General features: G+C 37.6%; 1 protein-coding gene across 1 annotated transcript; it reads left to right on the forward strand.

Annotated features, from left to right (window-relative positions):
- Positions 1–13533: 13533 nt before the first annotated feature.
- On the forward strand, positions 13534–13961 carry LOC132020864 (metallothionein-1E-like). Its single transcript, XM_059404988.1, has one exon. It carries the CDS (start codon positions 13604–13606, stop codon positions 13787–13789), a length of 186 nt encoding a protein of 61 aa, XP_059260971.1. The 5' UTR covers positions 13534–13603; the 3' UTR covers positions 13790–13961.
- The last annotated feature ends 9074 nt before the right edge of the window (positions 13962–23035 follow it).

The raw sequence follows: 23035 nt of genomic DNA on the forward strand, positions 1-23035 counted from the left end.
ACTCAAAATAATTATTCACTGACAGAAACACAGGCTTAGCAGTACATGAAATAATACAGAATCAGGTCTCATTGCATATGTAGAAGGTCCAATTTAGGCAAAAGTTATTTCTGGCAATGCATGATTCTGAATTCTCAATGTCCAGGTTTTGGATGTTCTTAAACTTATTAGTGTTAAGAATCATTTTCCTACCTTTTAAAGCAGATATAGGAGTTAACATTATAGGAACTGCTAAAAGTAGGTGAACAGTATTGATTTGCACATAGACTCACTGTCTCTGAAAAAGAATTGCAAATGGTTTGCATAGTAAATGCAAGAGAGGCTTTGAAGAGAGGCTCCCATTTTGGTTATGGTTGGTTATATTCAAACCTTCTTATTGCATGGGAAAAAATTCTGTTTAGAAGGATAATTGTTTCAAAATATCCCAATGCACATTGTACTTCTTTAACGTTAGAAATATCACCAATATACAAAGTATATGGAATGTATGTTATAATTAATGTTCAATGACAGATTTTTAAAACCACCCAATTTAAAATATGAAAAAAAGTTGGATAAAAAGCTGTAGTTCATAAAATTAATGTTCTGCTAAATGTTAATAGGTGCTGGATCAAAGCAACTTAAGGAATTCTGGGTTAAATCCTGTTAAAAAGGTTACTTTGCTATAGGACTTCATCCAAACTTAAATATGATAATAGTCATTGTGAATATTCAAGCCAAGTATAAAGTTTACGTGATTTACCAAATTCATACCAAAGACATTTTTTTTTTTTTCAAGCAACAACGGGATTTTTTTTTTCTGTATTTTATATTTTGACATCTTGGGAGGTCTTGTTAATCTTTGACAGACTACTTCTCCCTGATCTAGCTAATTCCTAGTATACTTTCTAGCTGCCTCAGCCTGTTTAGGCTACTAAAAGTACCACAGACCAGGTTGCTTCTAATCAATAGAAATTTCTTGCTCATAGTTCTGGAGTCTGGGAAGTCCAAGATCAAGGTACCAGCATGGTCCCATTCTTGTAAGGACCTTATTCCTGATTCATAGCTGGCAACTTCTTCCTGTGTTTTCATGTTGCAGAAGGGGAGAAGGAGCTCTCTGGGGTCTCTTTTATAAGAAGACTAGTTCCACTCATGAAGACTCCACTCACATGACCTAAGCATCTCCCAAAGGCCTTACCTCCCAATACCATCACATTGTGGGTTAGGACTTCAACATATTAATCTGGAGGGAACACAGAACATAATACTTGCAAACATGTCTGTCATAGACAAACATATCCCTGATCTACATCCCAGTCACCTACTTTTTCTATTTTGCATACCAGCCCAGTATTTTCTCTGTCCCAGATCAACCCAGAGCCAGGTAGTAGACAACTACAGGCCATCTCTATAACCTGTAGCCTGCTGAAATTATTCAAACTACCCAGTCCTAAGACTGTCCTGGTCCTAAATCTTCCCGTTTCCTCCTTCCCCTGGAGAACGCAATGAAGACTCTGGCCTCCTACCCTTGACCAAACCCATGCTTTCCTACGGAGCCCCGGATGAGCTGGTGGGCACTCTCCTCTCAGACACACCAAGCAATAAAGACTCCCTCCAGTGGCATTGACCTCTGTGTGTCATCACTTAGTCTCCCCTATAAGTTGAAATCTCATAGGTACAACTAGCCTAAATAGTGTGTTAGACAGTTTGGTCAACACTGGTTAGGGTAAAAAGGAGCATGGACTTTGGAGTCACCTTGGATTCAAAACAAACCCTGCTTCTTACTGTCTAAAATATCATGAGTTAGCTTCTGTGAGTAACCATTCCCTCCTTTGTAAGATGGAAAAGATAGTAATAATCCCTCAGAAAGTACTCTGGAAATTGAATAAGATAGAATGTGTAGAACACAGTTTCTGGGAAAGCTGGGAGTTCCGTGTCTAAGTATATACATAAATTCAGTATGTAAATAGAGAAAAGCACATACAGAAGAGCGAGTAAAGTTTCATATTAGCCATTGATCATCCCTGAGATATGAAAAAGTCATATTCATTTGCCCTTAAATAAAGTCAACCAGTTTTTTAAAGACAGTTTTAAGATTGCTGTCTGTGTCTTCGGTTTTGTTTAGTTTGGCAGTGGAATGAAATAGAAGTCAGGTCTTTTTAAGATCAGTTTCATTTTTTATGCATTCTACCAACTAAGCTGGTCTCTAAACCTGTGTTGGTTCACTGGAAGGAGGACCCCACAGTGTAGCAAATTGAACAATTCAAAGTATCCTATAAAGAAAACATTTTCTCCTTAACTCTACAGGTTATAAAATTTTATTCCTCTGAAGATGGATTTCAACTAATATATTTGTGACCTTTTGGTTGGTTAGGGATCTAAGCCATGCTCAGATCTATATGCAGCTGGTCATGTTTGTGCATTTTAATGATCAAAATTCAACTCAACTTCCAACAGGTGAAGCGTCTAAAAATGAAATATACCAAATAAAATACTATCATAAACCGTATAATGCCACTCTTAATTAGGAGACCTCATGATGACGCAGGCAGTATATCTGCTTTTCTGGATATGGGTTTTATTTTAAAATCCCCCATGCCAAATCTGCCATGAGGAAAAGGATATTTTCCAATGAAAGTATGATCCCTTTTGTTGAATTTCTCTTTTTATATAGCTTCTTGGTAATGCTTTATGGCAGCCTGTACCTTATATGTCTTTATGTACTCTTTCTGATGCGACCAGGTATTGCCCTCTGGGGACACTATGACATTTCACTGGGGCATTTGAGTAATAATTTTTATGTGGTCTGCTAAGGAGATTGGCTTTACATAAGAGTTAACTCCTTACGCAGTCATTGATAATAGATTTAATTACATTGACTGCCATGCCTGAGCCTTATTGCTAAGATAAAATTCATGTTGTTACAGCATAATCTTTATTAAAATGTTAAAAGCAATGATGAGTCACACCAAGGACCTGGATTTATAAGGTATGAATGTCCAGGGGTAACATATATTCATTTCCTTGTTCAACAGATTCTCTTCCCTATAAGCAGTCCTGTGCATTTTTATTTCAGTATACCACATTAACCTTTTTCAATTTGGTTTGCAGTGAGAGGCACCTGCATATGTATAAACTTTTAAGCTTGGTATATTGCTTTTCTGGCAAACAAGTCTTTAGGTCACATTTGCGAGCGATCAGGCAGATACATTCACAAAGCCGTCCAGTGGATAATTCCCCTTAAGAAATGTGAGCAAAACGTTGTCATTCCTCATGCAGTGAGAGAAAATCATCTCTGTTCTATTGGTGGCACGCACCGGCAGCTTTGTATTAACAGTGTTCACAGTGCACCCACCTCATGAGAGGTTATGAGGATGCGTAAGAGCATCTTCACAAAGCGCTCTGTGTTCATATAATGCCTCTTCCCAGAATACTCCCAGACGTGCACCCATTGTCCCTGAAGTTAACCATCGCCATCCCTTCCCTCTCCAAGGGAGGCATACAAAGTGCAAAGCCGAACTGCAGAATCTCAGCCTAATCAGGGTGAAATCAGGGTGAACAGAAAGGTTATTGGTGTAAAAAAAAAAAAAAAAAAGTAAAATCCCAGGATTCCACTGTAGAGAAATACAGGAGAGCAAGTGAAATCACCCCCATCATCATCAGTGTTTATGATCAGAAACTTTTAGATTCTATACTTGGCAGTCATGTGAAGAAAGACACCATTTTAAAATGAGTTAATTGCCTCCATTAGAGCATGGAGTAGAATTAGAATCATAGAAATGTAGAATAACAGCATCTGGAAATTGGAGAAATCTTACAGCTTCTGCAGGATTATCCTCTGTATTCTCCTGGAAAGGTCAAAGACACTCCAAAAGTGTGTGGAAGAGCTGGTACTCAACAATCAAGGGCCCTCATCCTCTTGCTGCTAAATTTGGACTCGACAAAGCGATGAGAGAAACAACGAACAGATACTATGAACACAGAAGCAAGGACCCCAGATGTTACCCTTTTCTCACTGGTCAACTATACACAAAGACACAGACACGCACACGCACGCGTGCGCACACACACACACACACAGAGAACAGCTTAGACACTGACCCTTCTGATGGTCTGTCCATACCATGATCTAGCTCAAATGAGTTTTTCATAATAAATTATATTTTTTGTCTTCTATGCAAAAGTGATTTACACATTTCACACCATTGTGTGTTATTTTATTTATTGTTTACTCTCTTTTTACCGCCGTATTTTTTCAAAGTAATCTAGGTAAATATCCCTGGGTTTGTTGTCCTGCTGTTCACAGATTAATTTAGGAAGCCATTGCCAGGAGGTTAAAAGCAGAAGGATCCAACAGTGATGGGGAAGAATTAGTCAGCGGAAGGTCAGTAAACACCAAAAGGAAGAGAGAGGAATTATGACAAAGGACTCAAAGCAACAAGTTGATAAATGGATCAACTGTGTTTCTCTCCACCCTCTCCTCACTGTCCGCAGTAGAAAATGAAATTTCCTCTTCCATTGCATAGGTCTAGGGATGTTTTTCTTTTGACTAGAGAATGTGCAAGCATTTCCCAATTGGAGACACAGGGGCGAGTGTGTTTCAGAAGTAAGATGATTTTTCTTATGGTTTCTGGAATGGCTCTCATAGAACATGTGGGGTGCATGTTTCCACGTACCCCTTTCTGGTTTGCATTTTCAGATTCTCTCACTAGTATTATACATGGGTTGCCAGTGTCTCACTCACAGCGCGGATGTAAAAATCTAAATTTTAGAAGGGCCAATGACCACAACAGGAGCCAGTGCCATGTAAAGGCTGGGTAGCTATTTATAGTCAAAATGTCCCTCTCCGAGGTCTCAGCCACTTAAAAAGCCAAACTGCAAATTGATTGGTTTGATCTGCCATGGATTGGAGGGTTCTGAAGGTTTGCACATTAACCTCCAGAAATTTCAAATCAAACATGACGCAGTACATTTGTTTGCGTTATGAACTGTGGGTGGTTTTAGATGGGCTTTTTGTGATTTTTATAACACTATCCTCCTACTGGAGATTCTGCTACTGTTTCTATACTCTGGAGAAAGGGCTATGCTTTGGTGCTTTACTTAACTTTGGCTGTTTCATAAAGAAACAAAGCATTACACTTTGATGCATATTTGAGAAGATATTGAAATAACAATAGACTATTTTTTATTACAATAGACTATTTAACTGATAAATTATAATGGAATTACTTAGAAATTATATATTATATCCACATTTATACCAGATTAATACATCATGATTAAAGGTCTTATGATGAATGCCAAATGAATTAGTAATGATGGTCTTTATGCATAACCCTTTAAATTATACAAGAGTATATTTGTAGCAAATAATTCAAAATAAGAATGAGAAATTGAAGTTAAGTTGCATTTTTTTAAAATATTTTATTTATTGATTTGAGAGACAGAATGTACAAGCAGGGGGAGGGGCAGAAGAAGAAGCGACCCTCTAGTGAGCAGGGAGCCTGATTCAGGGCTCAATCCCAGGACCCTGAAATCATGTCCTGAGTGAGAGGCAGATGCTTAACCAACTGAGCCACCCAGGTGCCCTAGTTAAGTTGCATTTGTAATACAAAGATTGCATATTTTTATTTTTGGTCTTTTTAAGGCTCTATTTTTGTTTAATAATTTTTCATTGAATGGTACCTTTTATATAATAATGAAAGCCATTATATTATTATTTAAATAAGCAAATTCCAATAACTAGTTTATGGTGAGAAAAAATCCTCAATGTGGAAATAAACCGCTATTTGTGTGTATATGCATATATATGTATATACACCACATTCTCTTTACCGGTTCATCTATCAATGGATACTTGGGCTGTTTCCATAATTTGGCTATTGTAAATAATGCTGAAATAACCACAGGGGTGCATATATCTTTTTCAAATTAGTGTTCATATTTGTTGGATAAATACGCAGTAGTGGAATTACTGGATCATCTAGTAATTCTCTTCTTGCTTTTCTGAGGAACCTCCATATTGGTTTCCAAAGCGGCTGCACCAGTGTGCATTCCCACCAACCTTGCATGAGAGTTCCTTTCCTCCACATCCTCACCAATGCTTGTTTCTTATGTTTTGATTTTATCCATTCTGACAAGTGTGAGGTGATATCTTATTATGCTTTCAATTTGCATTTCCCTGATAACAAGTGATGTTGAGCACCTTTCTGTGGGCCTTTTGACTACCTATGTCTTCTTTGGAAAAATGTCTCTTCATGTCTCCTGCCCATTTTTAAATTGGATTTTTGTGGGGGTTTTTTGTGGTGTTGAGTTGTTTAAGTTCTTTATATATTTTGGATACTAATCCTTTATTGGGTATGTTATTTGCAAATATCTTCTCCCATTCAGGACTGTTCTAGTTTTGTTGATTGTTTCCTTTGCTGTGCGGAAACTTTTTATTTTGATATACTCCTAATACTTTATTTTTGCTTTTGTTTCCCTTACCTCAGGAGACATATCTAGAAAAATGTTGCTATGGCCAATGTCAGAGATATTACTGCCTGTGCTCTCTTCTAGGAATTTTATGGTTTCAGGTCTCACATTTAGGTTTTTAATCGATTTTGAGTTTATCTTTGCATATAGTGTACAGAAGTGGTCCAGTTACATTCTTTTGCATGTAGCCATCCAGTTTTCCCAACACGATTTGTTGAAGACACTGTCTTTTTCCCATTGTGTATTCTTGCCACCTTGGTCAAAGAGTAATTGAACAAGGTAATATTAATTTAAATCAGTAAAATAATGCAGCTGTTAAACTTCGATTGCATTTAATACCACATCTTTCAATTTGTCCTATTCAAGGCTTGGGGAAAACCACATCAGAGAGGAGGAAAGGTCAAAATTCCCAACAAAGGCATAAAGATAATACATCTGAACCTCCCTCCTTCCCTACTATAAGTGGCAAAGTTGAGGATAGGGAATGGTGATGGTAAACCAACTTCCAACGTGTGGAAGACCTGTCAAATCTTCATTTAATTATCAGGACACAGTTTTGATATGCACTCCAAGCTTCAGCCCTGTACAACAGCTTCTAGCCATCCGTAATATTTCATTGATGAGTAACTTCTTTCAAAACCAGTTTTTTCATCAAAAATCCACTTCGCCTAAGTCATACTCTGTGGAATGTAAATATTGAGGGATGATAATAAATCAACCTAATATGAACGGCACTTCAGTGCTAGATAGCTGTTTGTTACAGACAGTCCAGATATGTTAGTCCTGTCATATTCCTTATCCAGAGGGACACATGGCCCCAGGTTTTAAAAAAAAAATTGAAGATATCATTTATTTATTTGGGAGGGAGTGGCAGAGAAAGAAGGAGAGAAAGTCTTAAGCAGACTCCTTGGTTAGCACAGAGCCCAAGGCAGGGCTCTATCTCATGACCCTGAGATCAGGCCCTGAGTGAAACCAAGAGTCAGATACTTAACCAGCTGCACCACCCAGGAGCCCCTAGGATTTCAGAATTTTAATTAGAACAGTCTAGGTATACTTATACTGAGAATCCTCATTACTGATCATTTAAAAATGTGACATTTTTTTCAATGTCAGTTCAGTCCCAAATTTAGTGTTTGACCGTATCCAAAGATATTGTATTGTTCCTGTTTCTTTACTAATTTGTTAATTAACAATATGTGGTAATTTCACTTAGAGACCCCCAAATATTCACATAATTCAATGAATATACAGCATGCAGTAGAAATGTCCTGGATTTCACTGTTTTGAGTTTTATATAGCCAGTCAAGTAAAAATAACACTACTTAAAGATTATCATCAAGGCATGAGAGACCAAAATTCCCTGCCAATTTTTTGGCAATGTTTGGGTCTTTCAGTATTGTAAAGAAGCTTTGTCATAAAATAGTCCTCAGACTACTTGAGGGCAATTAGTGCTAAAATGTTTTCTATGGTTTGTCCCTAAAAACAAAATATGGGGAAAATTGGTAAAATGGCAGGATTTCAGGAGTAAAGTTGGTGATTTTAATTAAATAACATCATGAGCTCTAGAATCTCAGCAAAATAACTCTTTTCCCATTCATTTCTCTTAATTTGAAAATTTTAATCTACATGAGTGTACCTCAGATTTGGGGGAAAGTCATATGCATATACCACATATATATGACTCTTGCCATTATTTAGAAGAGACACTCCATTTTTGTAACTATTTGGTATAAAGACTCAGATGTCAGAAGGGAGTACCTGGTGTTTTATAACATTATTGAATCTTACAAACCTTTATTATCTGAAAAATCACAATTGATGTTTCTTCCAGTAAAATTCTCTGGCATGTCATGGGAATATCACTTCTATCATATTATCAAAAAATAAAGAGACTAAGGAGGGCACATATTGCCTGGAGCACTGGGTGTTGTGCATAACAGTGCTGGAACACTGAAAAGAAATAAAATAAAATAAAATGAAAAGAAAATTTTAAAAACCCGAATTTAAATGAATTGTCGACCATTTCTTAGGATGGTATCCATTTGATATTAAGACATAGGTAAGGGATGCTTGGGTGGGTCAGTGGGTTAAAGCCTCTGCCTTCAGCTCAGGTCATGATCCCAGGGTCCTGGGATCGAGCCCCACCATCGGGCTCTCTGCTCAGCCGGGAGCCTGCTTCCTCCTCTCTCTCTCTGTCTGAACTGCCTACTTGTGATCTCTGTCTGTCAAACAAATAAATAAAGATCTTAAAAAAAAAAAAAAAAGACATGGGTAATGTTAGCCTTTTGGCTTGCCTAATTACTAGAGAGTTGGTCAATTTGGCCTAACTTGAAACAATTCTGCCATTAAAAGATATGGGAGGGGGAAACTATGTTTGGAAATTTTAGTCTTAAGACTTGCAAAATTACCGTAAGTAGAAATCATTTTTCTCTGGTATCACATGATATCTGCTACTTATTCTAACATAACTATTCTCTGAAAAATGCCCTTGTCTTCACCCAAAGGTTTACTATCTTTATTCTTTTGGACTTCATTCAGTTGAAAACACTAATGGGTATTCAGTGTGGAGGCAAACCTGTCTTTCATGATTTTGAGGATTAAAAAAAAAAAAAAAACTTATAAGAAATGAATATGTTATTCCAGGGATTATAGTCTATAGTCTATCTGGCCAAGGAGAGATCATAGACACAATACATTGGAAATTATTCACACACATACACACACACATTAATGTAAAAAAAAAAAAAACCCACCCCCTATATAGAATACAGAAGAAGAAGAGGAAGAAGGGAAGTTAGTAGGAATATGTGGATAGGTTACAAATGAATGCAAGGCTCTAGGCTGAGAATGGTCATCTCTGACCCATCTCGAAATCCTGAGAGGTAAACATCATGTGGAAACCAAGAAGCAGAAATGGACAAAACTCGCCCAAGGGAATTAATAAAGAACAGCTACTTAGAAGTGAAAATAAGCTTTGATTCAAATGGAAGCCTCTTAGGACTTGAGATGTTTCACCTCCAAAAGATGACCTCCCAAACTGAAAATGAGAAGGTCACATAAAAATACAGCAGTAGTCGGGCAGATGATATGAAATTTTTATAAAATTAGTTAGTATTTGCTCCCCAGTGGCTATTGTAAGAAAATCAATACTATTTAAATGTCTTTAAGGGGACAAGCTAAAGAAAACTTAAATCTCATCACAGCTAGAAAACCACTTGATTCCTCCTTCTCTGAGGCTGTTTGTCTCCCAAGGTCAAGGTTAGAGGAACTTGCTTGGCAACGGAAGCTTCCCCAGCAGAGCAAACAAATACATCTAGGTACTTCAATCCAGCCCCTTTCACTGACATTACAATCTATTCAATATATTTTATTTGGTATGTTTCAAAAACTTCATCTAGACAAATTCAATAAATGCAGAATTGTCTTGCACAGAAATTATACTTGTTTGCATAGCATATCCATTCGAAATTCTGGCTAAATGAGGTTTCCAGCAGCGTCTGCACTAGTAATAGTTTCAAATTCGTTTGGTATGTTTTGCTCCTGCTCTTCAGTATCTTCAGGAAGATAATCTCCATCCTAATCACACTTACAAGCTGATGACTCTGTGTTTCCCTGATTATGGGTGGTAACTGGACTGTATTTCTAATCTTAGGTGAACTGCAAGAAATCCATTGCCCAAACTGTTTATGTTGGTTTTCTTACTTTGGTGACTTGTGAATCCTTAAGCAATGTGAATTCCTATTCTCATCTCTGAACACACATTTTACATTGAGGCACAAAGCCAGTGTGATCTTTTGCTCAGTTAAATAGGTAATACAGTTAAGCCACAATATAAAAGTGATAAACCAGTTGGCCTGCCCTGTAACTGCCCCATTCTTATTTAAGAAGTACATATACTTCTCTTGTCTCTTGCTTTGTCCACTACCTCTCAAGTACATCTTTATTTTTATTATTGTTATTTTCAGTTAGCCAACATATAGCACATCATCAGTTTTTTTGTTTTGTTTTGTTTTTATTTATTTATTTGACAGACAGAGATCACAAGTAGGCAGAGAGGCAGGTGGAGAGAGAGGAAGGGAAGCAGGCACTCCGCTGAGCAGGAAGTCCAACATGGGACTCGATCCCAGGACCCTGAGATCATGACCTGAGCCGAAGGCAGAGGCTTAACCCACTGAGCCACCCAGGCACCCCACATCATCAGTTTTTGATGTAATTGTGTTAGTTGTGATACACATCGTTGGTTTCCGATGTAGTTGTGTGAGTTGTGTTTAACACCCAGGGCTCATCGCATCATGTGCCCTCCTTATGGCCCATCACCAAGTTAACCCATTCAAGCACATCTCAGTAAACTTTTAAAGAGTTCTGCGGTGTATAAGACTCCATGATCATCTTTTCATAAATCTGTTCATAGGACTAGTTTCTTCTGGTCTTTTCCCTGTTCTTCTTTGGATCTCCCTGACCCACTCTTTCCTCCTCGTTTTCATATGCCTTCCTCTCACTTCTACTATTCCATTCCCCACCCCCTTCCCAGGCAACTCATTGAATAGTTTAGGATTTACTCTTTCCTTGATTTTCTACCACATCTGGGGCTGGTTATTGGTGATTCCATTATAACGAATCTTCATTCAGCCCTAGATTACACTTCTCTGGGAATCTCTGCAACTCATCATTTGTCATGGTTCACACAGGGCCAGCCCTGGTTCCCGCCTTCCTTATCTCTAAGCTGGTTACCACCCACCTAACTCCAGCTCTGCTGCCTTTCGTCCGTCCTCTGCACAGCAGGCAGTGAGCTCTCTACACCGAATGATCAGTCTCTCACTAGCTTAAAGCCTTTAAAAATCAACCCTCATTTAGGCATTAAGATTGTGCAGATCAACCCTCATTTAGACATGTGAAGATTGTGCAGCTGCTGTGGAAAACAGTAAGGCAGTGCCTCAAAAAATTAAACATAGAATTACCATATCATCCAGCAATTGCCCTTCTAAGCCTATATCCAAAGGAAACAAGATCACTGTCTCAAAGACATACATGTATGTTTCATGTTCACTGCAGCATTAACCACTATAGCCAGAAGTTAGGAGCAACCCAAATGTCCAGCAACAGAAGCACAGATAAACAAATTCAGGTCTATACACACAATGGAATATGAGTCACCATTGAAAAGGAAGGAAAACATGGCACCTGCTACAGCATGGATAAATCTTGAAGACACTGTGCTAAGTGAAATAAGCCAATTAGAATGGAAGGACAAATACTGTGTGATTCTACTTCTGGGAGGAACCCGGATTATTCAAGTTCATACAGACACAAAGTAGAACGGTGCTTGCCAGAGGCTTGGTAAGGGAGGAATGAAGGGTTTTATTTACTGGGAAACAGAGTTTTGACTTCACAGGATGAAAAAATTCTGGAGACGGATGGTGGTGATGGTTGCACACCAGTGTAGATAGACTAATGCCACTAAACTGTGCACTTAAAAATGATTAAAATGGTAGCATATATTATGTATATTTTATGACAATAAAATAAATCAAACCTCACTGCCTTTACCAAAAGCCCAAATTCCTTACTAAGCCATAAACTACTCTGTGACCCCATTCCTCCAAGCCCTGCTCATAATGTCCTTCTGTCTAGAAAATCCCACTTTGCCAGCCTACCTCTGAGCTTTCCTTGACAATCCAGAGCAGAATATATATTGCTGTCTCGTGGAGACCAAAGGGTCTCTGTGATCATGCGCCCTACAACATCAGCACCATAAAATCTCTGAGAGGTTTATCCTAATATCTCTCCCAAGATGGGGTCAATTTCTTAAATGCAGAGCAATTTTTTGTCTGGCAGAAAACAAGGGTTGTCTCATACACATAAAATTAATGAATGAATATTAAGTCTTGTACCATATAGAACATTTTGTAAGAATCACCATATGTCCAGTTTACTATTTTTCCTTTAAAGAGAGGGGGTGGTTTAGCCTGGTGATGGGTATTAAGGAGGGCATGTATTGCATGGAGCACTCAGTGTTACACACAAACAATGAATCACGGAACAATACATAAAAAAAGAAGTTATGATGAAAAGGTAGTTCCCACAAGTGAAATGTTGGAAGGATTCTAAAATATTAGAATTAAGAATATTTTCATTTAAAGTTGATTGAGCTGGTATAAGCACTTTTTTTTTTTTTTTCCTAGCACCATATGGACATTTTCTTTTGGTAGATTTTGTTACTGATCAGTAAAGTATTAGGAGTAACCCAGAGTCTTTGACTGTTCCCAAAGAAATGGGCATTGTAAGATACCACTGTGTATTCCAAGTTTTCTTAATATTAGAGACAATCATTTTCCAATATCTCATCTTACAAGTGGTGGTGTCAGTTCATAGGAAAACTGATGGATTATTCCAATTATCATAAAAAGAAAGCAGTAACTATGAGTGGGAGATTTGACAATTTCTTTTTAAGCCCGTTATTTTATGCAACTATCAAACTTCCTCACCATGATATTCTACAGTAGGGTTGTTCTCATAAACACTAAACCCATCACTGAGGGTTTGTTGAGCATCTATTACATGCTCTTTCCTATACTTGACTTCAGGGAGAGAAGTGAGGGTTATATAAACATAAAAGATCGAGCCCATGTTCTCACAGTTTATCATCTAAATGTGGCAATCACTATCAAACACATATATGAAAGGCATAAAAAGATTAAACTCTGGGCTTTTGATATCCCAGACGAACACTGAACAGTATCCATAAAACAAAATATGTGGATTTTGCCAAACAATAGAGAAAATCAAACTAAGATGTATTAGGATACCATTTGCTTGAATTATTTTAAGTTAATATTAGTCCACAAGCAATCAAGTGTTATATTCAAAATCTACCTTGCCCCATTAAAAGATGTATCTCTCTGTAAATAAGAAAACAAAAAAATATCATATTATGTATGGAAAATTAGATAGCTATGGGTCATGCTAATAAATAGCCATTTGGCCTTAATCTGTTATCTCTTGAAAGGAAAATTACCCTTTCCACTCTGTATCTCAAAATAGCTAAGCACTAGCATAGAACTTAAGATTACTAAAGTGACCACGCTTCTGCCAAGTGCCTGGTTTTTGTTGTGCTACTGTCTACGGAGTCCAGTTGTCGGTTATTAAAGCTATGGATCCCAACTGCTCCTGCGGTACAGGTGGTTCCTGCACGTGCGCTGGCTCCTGCAAATGCAAAGAATGCAAATGCAGTTCCTGCAAAAAGAGCTGTTGCTCCTGTTGCCCGGTGGGCTGTGCCAAGTGCGCCCAGGGCTGCATTTGCAAAGGGGCGTCGGACAAGTGCAATTGCTGTGCCTGATCCTAGGGAGCCTGTTTCTGATGTAAATAGAGCGATGTGTGCAAACCTACAGTGTTTCTTGGTGCTTTTTGTTTTGGATACAACCCTGACCAGTTTGCTACATTCCTTGTTGTTTATCCTTATAAAATACATGAATTACATAATAAAAGCTGTGGACTTAAAAAAAAAAAAAGATTACTAAAGTGGATATTATCTATTGAGGACCTTAAAGGTCCCTTGAAAACCACCCACATTTTAATGCATGTTCCCTATATTGGAGCAGGCAGCAGGGTCCACAGATGACCACAATTGTTCCACTCAGCACCTCCGGCTTTCTCCCCTTCCTTTAAAAAGAAATAAAAGTTCCTGGCAGAGGAAATAGTTACCCACTGTCCTTTGGCAATACCCCAATTAACATGACTTTAAATGACTTTTTTGCATAATGTTTAAAACAACATGGACAATGAGAGACACACAGGTAGGGAGACAGACAGACTGGGGCACTTCTGTTCGCCGTGTTCTGCAGTGATCCCTTCTCTCCCAGCAGAGCAAACTCTCTAGTTACTACACTTGATCCACTTTCTGAGGACTGTAGGCATTTTCTCCTTATATCCTCATATACCAGGAAAAAGGGGAAGGAATCTAATTGAAATAAACATTTTTTATTTCTATTGGAATGAGAGGTATTTCAACCTGTTGGGAGTATCCATCTGTCACTCTTTAAATAATAATATTAAATTTTTACTATAATGTAAATAGCACTTAGTTTGTGCTAGACCTTGTGTCTTTTACGTTATAACTATTGCCTCATTTAATCCTTGAAAAAACCCTATGAGGTGGATTTTGCCCATACCTCCAGCTAAGGAAACTAAGACTTGGAGAGATTAAATAGTTTGCCCACAGCCATACAGCTAGCAAACAGATGAGCTTGGGGGAATTTAAAGCCAGATCTGTGCAACTTCAAGTCCTATATTCTTAGAAGTCACTCTTTCCTTCTATGACAAATCAAGTTTCTTCATTCATTCAGTAAATACTATTGAATGACTGACTATCCTAGGTAAGTCGTTCATTGGATCTCTCTCACATCTGGCTACTTGTTTCCCTTCATATTTTCTCTCCTTTAGAAACTACCTTAATATCTTGCCTAGAGTAAAATAGTAGTCTCCTAATTGGTTTCTTCTTCACTGTGTCCCTGATTTTCACAGCTTGAAACCTTTGAGCTCTTCTGATTGCTCTAATGCCATCTCAGTTTTTACCTACTTAAACCTTGCATTCCCAGAGGCTTGGAAAAAGACCTCAAATAGGGGCACCTGGGTGGCTCAGTGGGTTAAAGCCTCTGCCTTCGGCTCAGGTCATGATCCCAGGGTCCTGGGATTAAGCCCCTCATCGGGCTCTCTGCTCAGCAGGGAGCCTGCTTCCTCCTCTCTCCCTCTGCCTGCCTCTGTGCCTGCTTGTGATCTCTATCAAATAAATAAATAAAAATCTTAAAAAAAAAAAAAAAAGACCTTGAACATAGTGGGTACCCAGCACATATCTCTTGGTGAACGCATGGATGGATTACTAGAGGGAGGGAAGGATAGATGAAGACAAACATGAAAACGTATGATTCTTGCCCCTAAGAGGGTTATCAGACAAAAGGAAAGAGAACATATAAACTTATTTCTATAACTCAAGATGCAAACTCAAGCCTTTATGATAAACAATACTATAATCATCTCTGCATCCATGCCACCTGTCCCCTTGTTTCTCTTGCCCTCCAGGATCTAGATGTGCAGCACCCCTAATGATAGTTGGAGGCCTGTGAGAAGTGGAAGAGGGAAGGAGAGATGACTGTACCTTGGAGTCAGGGATCAGTGGCCAAAGGAAGCAGGTAGAAGGAAAAAGGAAGGGGAAAAGGAACATAATAAAGAAAAGATGAGAGAGCCCAGGAGAAATTCTTGGGACATACCTACATTTATGAAGCAGAAGAAGGAAGGAATAGCCAAGAATGGAGAGGACACAACCAAGGGGCAGAGAGAGAAATGAAGAGACGCAAAGACAGAATAATCATTCAGTTCACATAGAAATAATTATTTTGAATCTGTGTGCCAGGCACTAGTCTTGGTGCTGAAAACAGAGTGAGGAAAAAACAAAAACATCTGCCCACTGAACTCACAGCCTGGTAGAAGAGAAAGGCACTAAGAGTAAGTCAAATATATTCCATGTGACATAAGGACTGCTGATAGCAAAATAAGAATGGGAGAGATGAAGTGTTTAGGATGAGGTCTTTCAGTTTCTCTGCAGGTGGTAGGGGAGGACCTCAGGTAACCTGCTGGAGCCTGACATGAGGAAATCAGCCATGCTGTTCCCTTGAAAGAGCATTCAGACAGAGGAAACCAAAGGCAAGCATGAGGGTCTGAAGCAGGCGTCTGCTGGGCATGACCAAGAGGACCAAGGAGGCCAGTGGGGATAGGTCAAAATGAAGGATGATGTAAGAGTGAGCCTGTTGGGCAAACTATTATAAGATCAGGCTTTTACTCTAAACAAGACAGGAAGCTCTTAACTGCTAGCAGAGTGACCTGCTACAATTTACCATAATCATGCTGGCTGGCTTTTCTGTTGAAAGTTAAGAGATAAGAGTCAAGGACAGAAACAGAGACAGGTGACTATCAGCAGTGATAGAGACATATGGTGAAAGTCACACCCATGGCGGGTGATGATGGAGTTGGAAGAGGTGCTCAAATTCTAGATATATTTTGAAGAAAAGCAAGGAGGGTTTATTTATGGACCAGATGTAAGGGGAGAGCAGAAGAGGGGGTCAAGGAATGCCCCAAGTTTTTGGTCTGAACGAGTGGAAGATTGGGATCGTCATTAGCTGAAATGGGAAAGCAGATTTGTGTTACTATCAGCAGCTCAGAGGCGGACATGTTAGGTTTGAAATGCCGGTGACCCATCCAAAGGCAAATTAGGACCCCACAGTTTATAGCCCCATCTTAAGGAGAATGAGTCAGGCAGCATTCATGCAATCAGGGAAAGAGAATGTCAAAAGTAAGGAGGTGGGTGGTCAGGCCGAAATCACAGATGGGCTAATAGTGCTAAGGCTGGGCCAAATCTCTTGGGTTTGACCAAGAGAACTGTTTGAGCTCAACTGCTAGGGGAAGAGCTTTGACTGCCCGTGGTTGAAGAAAGACTAAAAGCTAGGAAAGAAAGCATGACATAGAGAAGGAAACAGCATTTGGGTAAAAGGAACTAGATAAATCTAGCACAGAATTCGTTTTGAGTTCACAGGACAATGCCTTTTTGGCAAGGATTATTCTGCAGAGAAGACTCAGACTTTACATTCCTCTGCCCTCTTTCTCATCACGAAATAACGGCTAACACAGAGGCACGCTGATGGACAGCACTGGGTAACAAGTGAGAGTGTTAAGTTCATACAAAATTAGGAGGTAGGGATTTCCCGCTAAAATTTGATTAACTCGTTTCATTAAAAAGGACATTTACAAACAAAATAGTGTAACACAATTAATGGTCTCGTTAGAGAAGGACCCCAGGGAGATGGGAGAGAGTTGGAGAAGAAAGGGCAGTCCAAACATATGCCTTGGTATTTTACTAGCCCTGCTTCATTCTCCTTCATGAAAATCCAGAGGGAGAAGTCAAACAGAGGCTCCTGCTCCTTCACAGGCACCGCCCACATATGGACAACTGATCACCCCCAAGCATTCTACCAATTGCAGAGTCATATAAGTCGTTGTTGCTCCTTATAAAGTATAAGACATCCAGAAGGAGGGTTAAAACTGGTCATTCACACCGGATTGCTTAGTGTTGTGATGGATTTGCTTAGTTGTTTGGATTGACAGTTTAAATTGGGCTATGGTGGGAATGGAAGGGAAAGAATCCTAATGTGGGTCCTTTAAAGGCCAACAGGCTGGGACGATGCTGTGCAGAAATGTGCATCCCTGAACCATTAATGGCAGTAGTAGGAACCGTGACATAGGGCAAGAGAGAGTCATGTATTCAGGTAGGGCAAAGTCGGCTCCGTGTAGATTCCATGAGACATGAGGGTGAAATATGACCTCATCATGGGTGCCTGGGTGGTTCAGTGGGTTAAGCTGCTGCCTTTGGCTCAGGTCATGATCTCAGGGTCCTGGGATCAAGTTCCGGATCGGCTCTCTGCTCAGCAGTGAGCCTGCTTCTCTCTCTCTCTCTCTCTCTCTCTCTCTGCCTGCCTCTCTATTTGTGATCTTTCTCTGTCAAATAAATAAATAAAATCTTTAAAAGAAAGATGACTTCATCATGTAAACTAAAAAAGGAAACAGCATCTCCGTTACACTGATTCATGGGAAGTAGACCCTGTACATTGTAGCTTCTTGGCTATCTCAAGTCTCATTTGGGCACTACATAAGAATGATGTGGCATTTTGGGGTAGGCTCTATTTCCCTCTGTTGTCTGAAGCATTATTACCCTATTCACTTAGTTTTTTTATAGTTTAAACTTTAAATGAGTTCATGGATCCTTTAATCGAGATTGTTGTAGATTTACATACAGTTGTGAAAAATAACACAGAGAGACCCCGAGTATCCTCTACTCAGTTTCCTCCAAGGGCAACATCTTACAATACTATAGTACAATATCACAACCACGATCTCCCTTGGTGGCCTTTTATATCCATACCCACTTCCCTCAGTCCCTTCCTTAACCCCAGACAACCATTAGTCTGTTCTCCATATCATGTCAAGGAATATTGTATAAACGGAATCACACAGTATATAACCTTTGAGGACTGGCTTATTTTACTAAGCAGAGTTCTCTGGAGATTCTAACAGGTTTGCATTTATCAATAGTTTCTCCCTTTTTATTGCTGAGTAAGTACTCATTCTCTGTGCACCCTGTACCACAGTTTAGCTGTTAAGCCCTGAAAAACATCTGCATTGTTTCCAGTTTGGGGATCTTATGAATGAAGCTTCCATAAACATTTCTGTACACTTTTTATGTAAATTCAGTTTTCATTTTCTATGATAAATACCTGGGAGTGCAATGGGTTTTGTGGTACTTATGTCTTATTTTGCGGGGCTTTTAGAGTTTTGTTTGTTTTCTTTAAGAAAAGCCTAAATTTTCCATACTGGCTGTACCATTTTGCATTTCCATTACCAATGTATAGCAATGTATGAGTAACCCAGTTTCTTTGTATTCCTACCAACATTTGATTTCGTCACTATTTTTTTTTTAAATTTCAGTTATTCTGATAGGTGTATGGTGATATCCCCTTGTGGTTTTAATTTGCATTTTTCTACTGGATAATGGTGTTAAATATCATTTCATGTGTTTATCGGGCATCTGCATATCCTCTGCCATGAATTGTCTCTTCATATTTTGCCCACCTTAAAATTTTTAGATTTTTTCTTTTCTTTCTTTTTTTTTTTTTTTTGTTTTTTTGCTGTTGAGTTTTGAGAGTCCTTTATACACTCTAGATAATAACTTTTGTTGGATAGGTGGTTTGCAAAGATTTTCTCCCACTCTAAAACTTGTCACTTCATTTTCTTAACATATCTTTTACAAAACAAAATTTTAGATTTTGATAAATTCCAATGCATTTTTCTCCTTTCATAGATCAGGCTTTTGGTGTCAAGTCTTAAGAATTTGTTACCTAAAAAATACAAAAATAATTTAAAAAATTTTTAAAATATTTGCCTAACCTTAGATCCTGAAGATTTTCTCTTGTATTTTTTTCTGAAAGTTTTATAGTTTTAGGTAGTATTATATTTAAGCCTGTAATCTATTCTGAGTTAATTTTTGTACAAGATGTAAGATTTAGGTCAAGGTTTTTTTCTTTTCTTCTTCTTCCTCTTTTTTTTTTTTTTTTTTGTCTATGGATATTTAATTGCTCTACCACAATTTGTTTAAAACAGTATCTTTTTTCCATTGAATGCTTTTGCATCTCTATCAAAATCAATTGGGCATATTTGTGTGGTTCTCTTTCTGGGTTCTCTTTTCTTTTCCATTGATCCATGTGTCTGTTCCTCTATCTGTATCACTTAATCTATGTAATAAGTCTTGTAATCAGTTAGCTTGCTTCCTCTCACTGAATGCTTCTTTTTCAGTATTGTTTCAGGTATTCTATTTCCTTTACTTTTCTACATAAGTTTTAGAATTATATTGCCTTTATACACACACACACGCATACACACACACTCACACACACACACACACACACAGTGGTTTTGATAGCAATTGCATTCAACCTATATACCAACTTGGGGAGAATTGGCATCTTTACTATTTCATCTTCCAGTCCTTGAACATAGAATGTCTCTCTATTTATTTAGATCTTCCTTGAAAGTCTTTCTTTTTTGTTGTTTTTTGTTTTGTTTTGTTTATAAATTTTTTTAATTTAAATTCATTAGCCATGTTATAGTACCTCATTTGTTTCTGATACAATGTTCAGTGATTCATTAATTGAGTATATCACCCAGTGCTCATCATGTCATGGACCCTCTTTAATGACCATCACCAGTTACCACATCCCCCACCCACCTCCCCTCTGTAACCCTCAGTTTGTTTCCTGGAGTCTAGAGTCTCTCAAGGTTCATCTCCCTTTCTGATTTCTTCTCATTCAGCCTTTCATCAGCATTGTACAGCTTTCAGCATAAAGTCCTGTAAGTGTTTTGCATCTATTTGATATGCATCTATTTGAAAGTTGTTTTTTTTTTAACAATTACAAATATATTTTTAATTCTGGTTCCCCAATGTTCATTGTTATATATACAAATATTATTGATTTTTATATTTTTCTCTTGTATCCTGCAATCTTGCTGAACTCAATGGCTCTAGGTGTTTCTGTAGATTCCTGGGAGTTTTCTATGTAAATAATCATGTCATCTGTAAATAGGGCACTTGTATTTCTTCCATTCGGATCTGCATGTTTTTATTTCCCTTTCTTGCCTTAATGAGCTGACAAAATTTCTAGCACTATATTGAAAAAAATGGAGAGAACACCTCTTTGTCTTGCTACTGACCTTTGGGGGGAAGCATTTATTATTTAATGATTAAGTATAATGGGTGTGGGAGGATGGGTAATTGGGTGAAGGGCATTAAGTAGGGCATTTGATGTAATGAGCCCTGGGTGTTATATGCAACTGATGAATCACTAAACTCTACCTTGAAACTAATAATACTCTGTATGTTAACTAACTTGAATTTAAATTTTTAAAAAAGTATAATGTATGTTGTGCATTTTTCATGATGCTCCTTATCAAGTAAGGAAGTTACCTCTATTCCTGTTTTTGTAAGAATTTTTATCAAAAATGATTGATGGGTTTTTTTTCCACATCGGTTGGTATTACCTTATTTTCCTTCTTCTGTCCACTAATAGGAGAAATTCCATTAATTGATTTTCTTTTCTTTTTTTTCTTTTTATTGTGTTACATTTTCAAATATTTAATCAGGTTTGTATCCCTGGGATGAACTCCACTTAGTCTTCGTGTAAAATTTTTATATATACTGCTGAATTCCATTTGCTAATATTTTATTAAGGATTTTTATATCTATAATCATGAGGTATATTGGTTTGCAGGGTTTTTTTTTATGAATTATCTTTTGTCTGATTTGGGTATAATGATAATGCTAGCTTTAGGAAAAGAATTAAGAAGTGTTTTCTCCTGTTTGGAAGATATTTTGTAGAATTGATATTAATCATTTTTTCCATATTTGGTTTTGATATTTCTCCAGTGAAACTCTCTGGTCCTGGAGACTTCTCTTTTATGAGTTTTAAAATTATACATTCATTTCTTTCATAAGTATAGAGCTATTCAAACTATTTCATGTGGGTGAATTGTGCTAGTTATCCTTTTTCGAAGAAGTGGTCCATTTCATCTAAATTATCAAATATATGTGTGTAAAATTGTTCATAGTATTTCCTTATTGCCCTTTCAATGTCTGCACAGTCAGTAGTGATGTCCCCCATTTCATTTCCAATATTGGTAATTTGCACACTGCTTTTCTTTATCAGTCTTCCTCGACAACTTCTACTTTTACTAATCTTTTTATAAAGCTCTGTTATTTTTCTAATTCTAATTTCAGTGCTATCGATGCTTTATCTTTCTTTTTATCTTTTACTTGCTTTAGGTTTATTTTGTTCTGCTATTCCTAGATTCTTGAGGTGAGAAATTAATTTATTGATTTGAGACTTTTCCTCATTTGTAATGTATTCATTTAGTGCTATAAATTTCCCTCTCTTCACTGCTTTATCTGTGTCCCATAAGTTTTGATGCTATCTTTAATTTTCTTTCAGTTCAGTATTTTTTTAAATTTCCTTTTGGTCTTCCTCATAGTGTACAGATTATTTAGAACTGGGCTATTTACTTTCAACATGTTTGGATATTTCTTATCTTTCTGATACTGATTTTAGTTTGATTGTATTGTGACTAGAAACCACACTTTGTATAATTTTAATTCTTTTAAATTTATCAAAATTCATTTTAGCCATGAGATATAGACTATCTTTATATATGTTCCAAGGTACTTGAAAAAAACGTGTATTCCGTTGTTGTTGTTGAGTGGACTGTTCTATAAAATATCTGTTGGTTGTTGGTGTTGTTAAGTTCCTCTGTATCCTTGCTGATTTTCTAATTGTTCTATCACAATCTTCTTATGTTTGTTTTATATATAATGCTCAGGGATTCCAACAGGAGGAATAAGAAAAAGTACATCTACTCTGTATTTCCAGAAGCAGAAACTAGTATTTACTAATTTTTTAAAAGAATATTTTACATATGAGTAGATTGTCATGCCTCTTGCAACAGTGAGATCAAAGGAAAAAACTGCATCAGGTTGTTCGTTTCAGTAGGAAATCATCAATTCTCTACCATTGGATCTCATGCCTTTTTTTTTTTTTTGGCTTTCACTCTAATCTTATCAAATTATCAAATCCTCGGGATGCTCATGTTGAATGAGCACATTCAAGTGTGTGCATGTGTGTGTGTGTGTGTGTGTGTGTGAGATGATAAAAATAAGACTTTACAATAAGCCAATCAAATATTATCAAATGCTCTTCCAATATTTGATGCTTTTCAAGTAAAACCAAAGTGGCTGCCAGACATCAGTTGGTGGAGCTTGAATGCCAGAGACGGCCGTCATACTTACCTCCTTTCCATTAAGGTAGAGAGGAAGCTACAGAACTTGATGGACTTTATTCTCGGGAAGCATGAGTTCTTGTCCTGAACTCTGAAAGAGTGCATACACAGTGTACCTTTCATTCACCATGCCGCTCCGTGTCCTGTTCTGGTTAAAATT

This window comes from Mustela nigripes, chromosome 6 (assembly GCF_022355385.1).
Source record: "Mustela nigripes isolate SB6536 chromosome 6, MUSNIG.SB6536, whole genome shotgun sequence".
Taxonomy (NCBI): Eukaryota; Metazoa; Chordata; class Mammalia; order Carnivora; family Mustelidae; genus Mustela; species Mustela nigripes.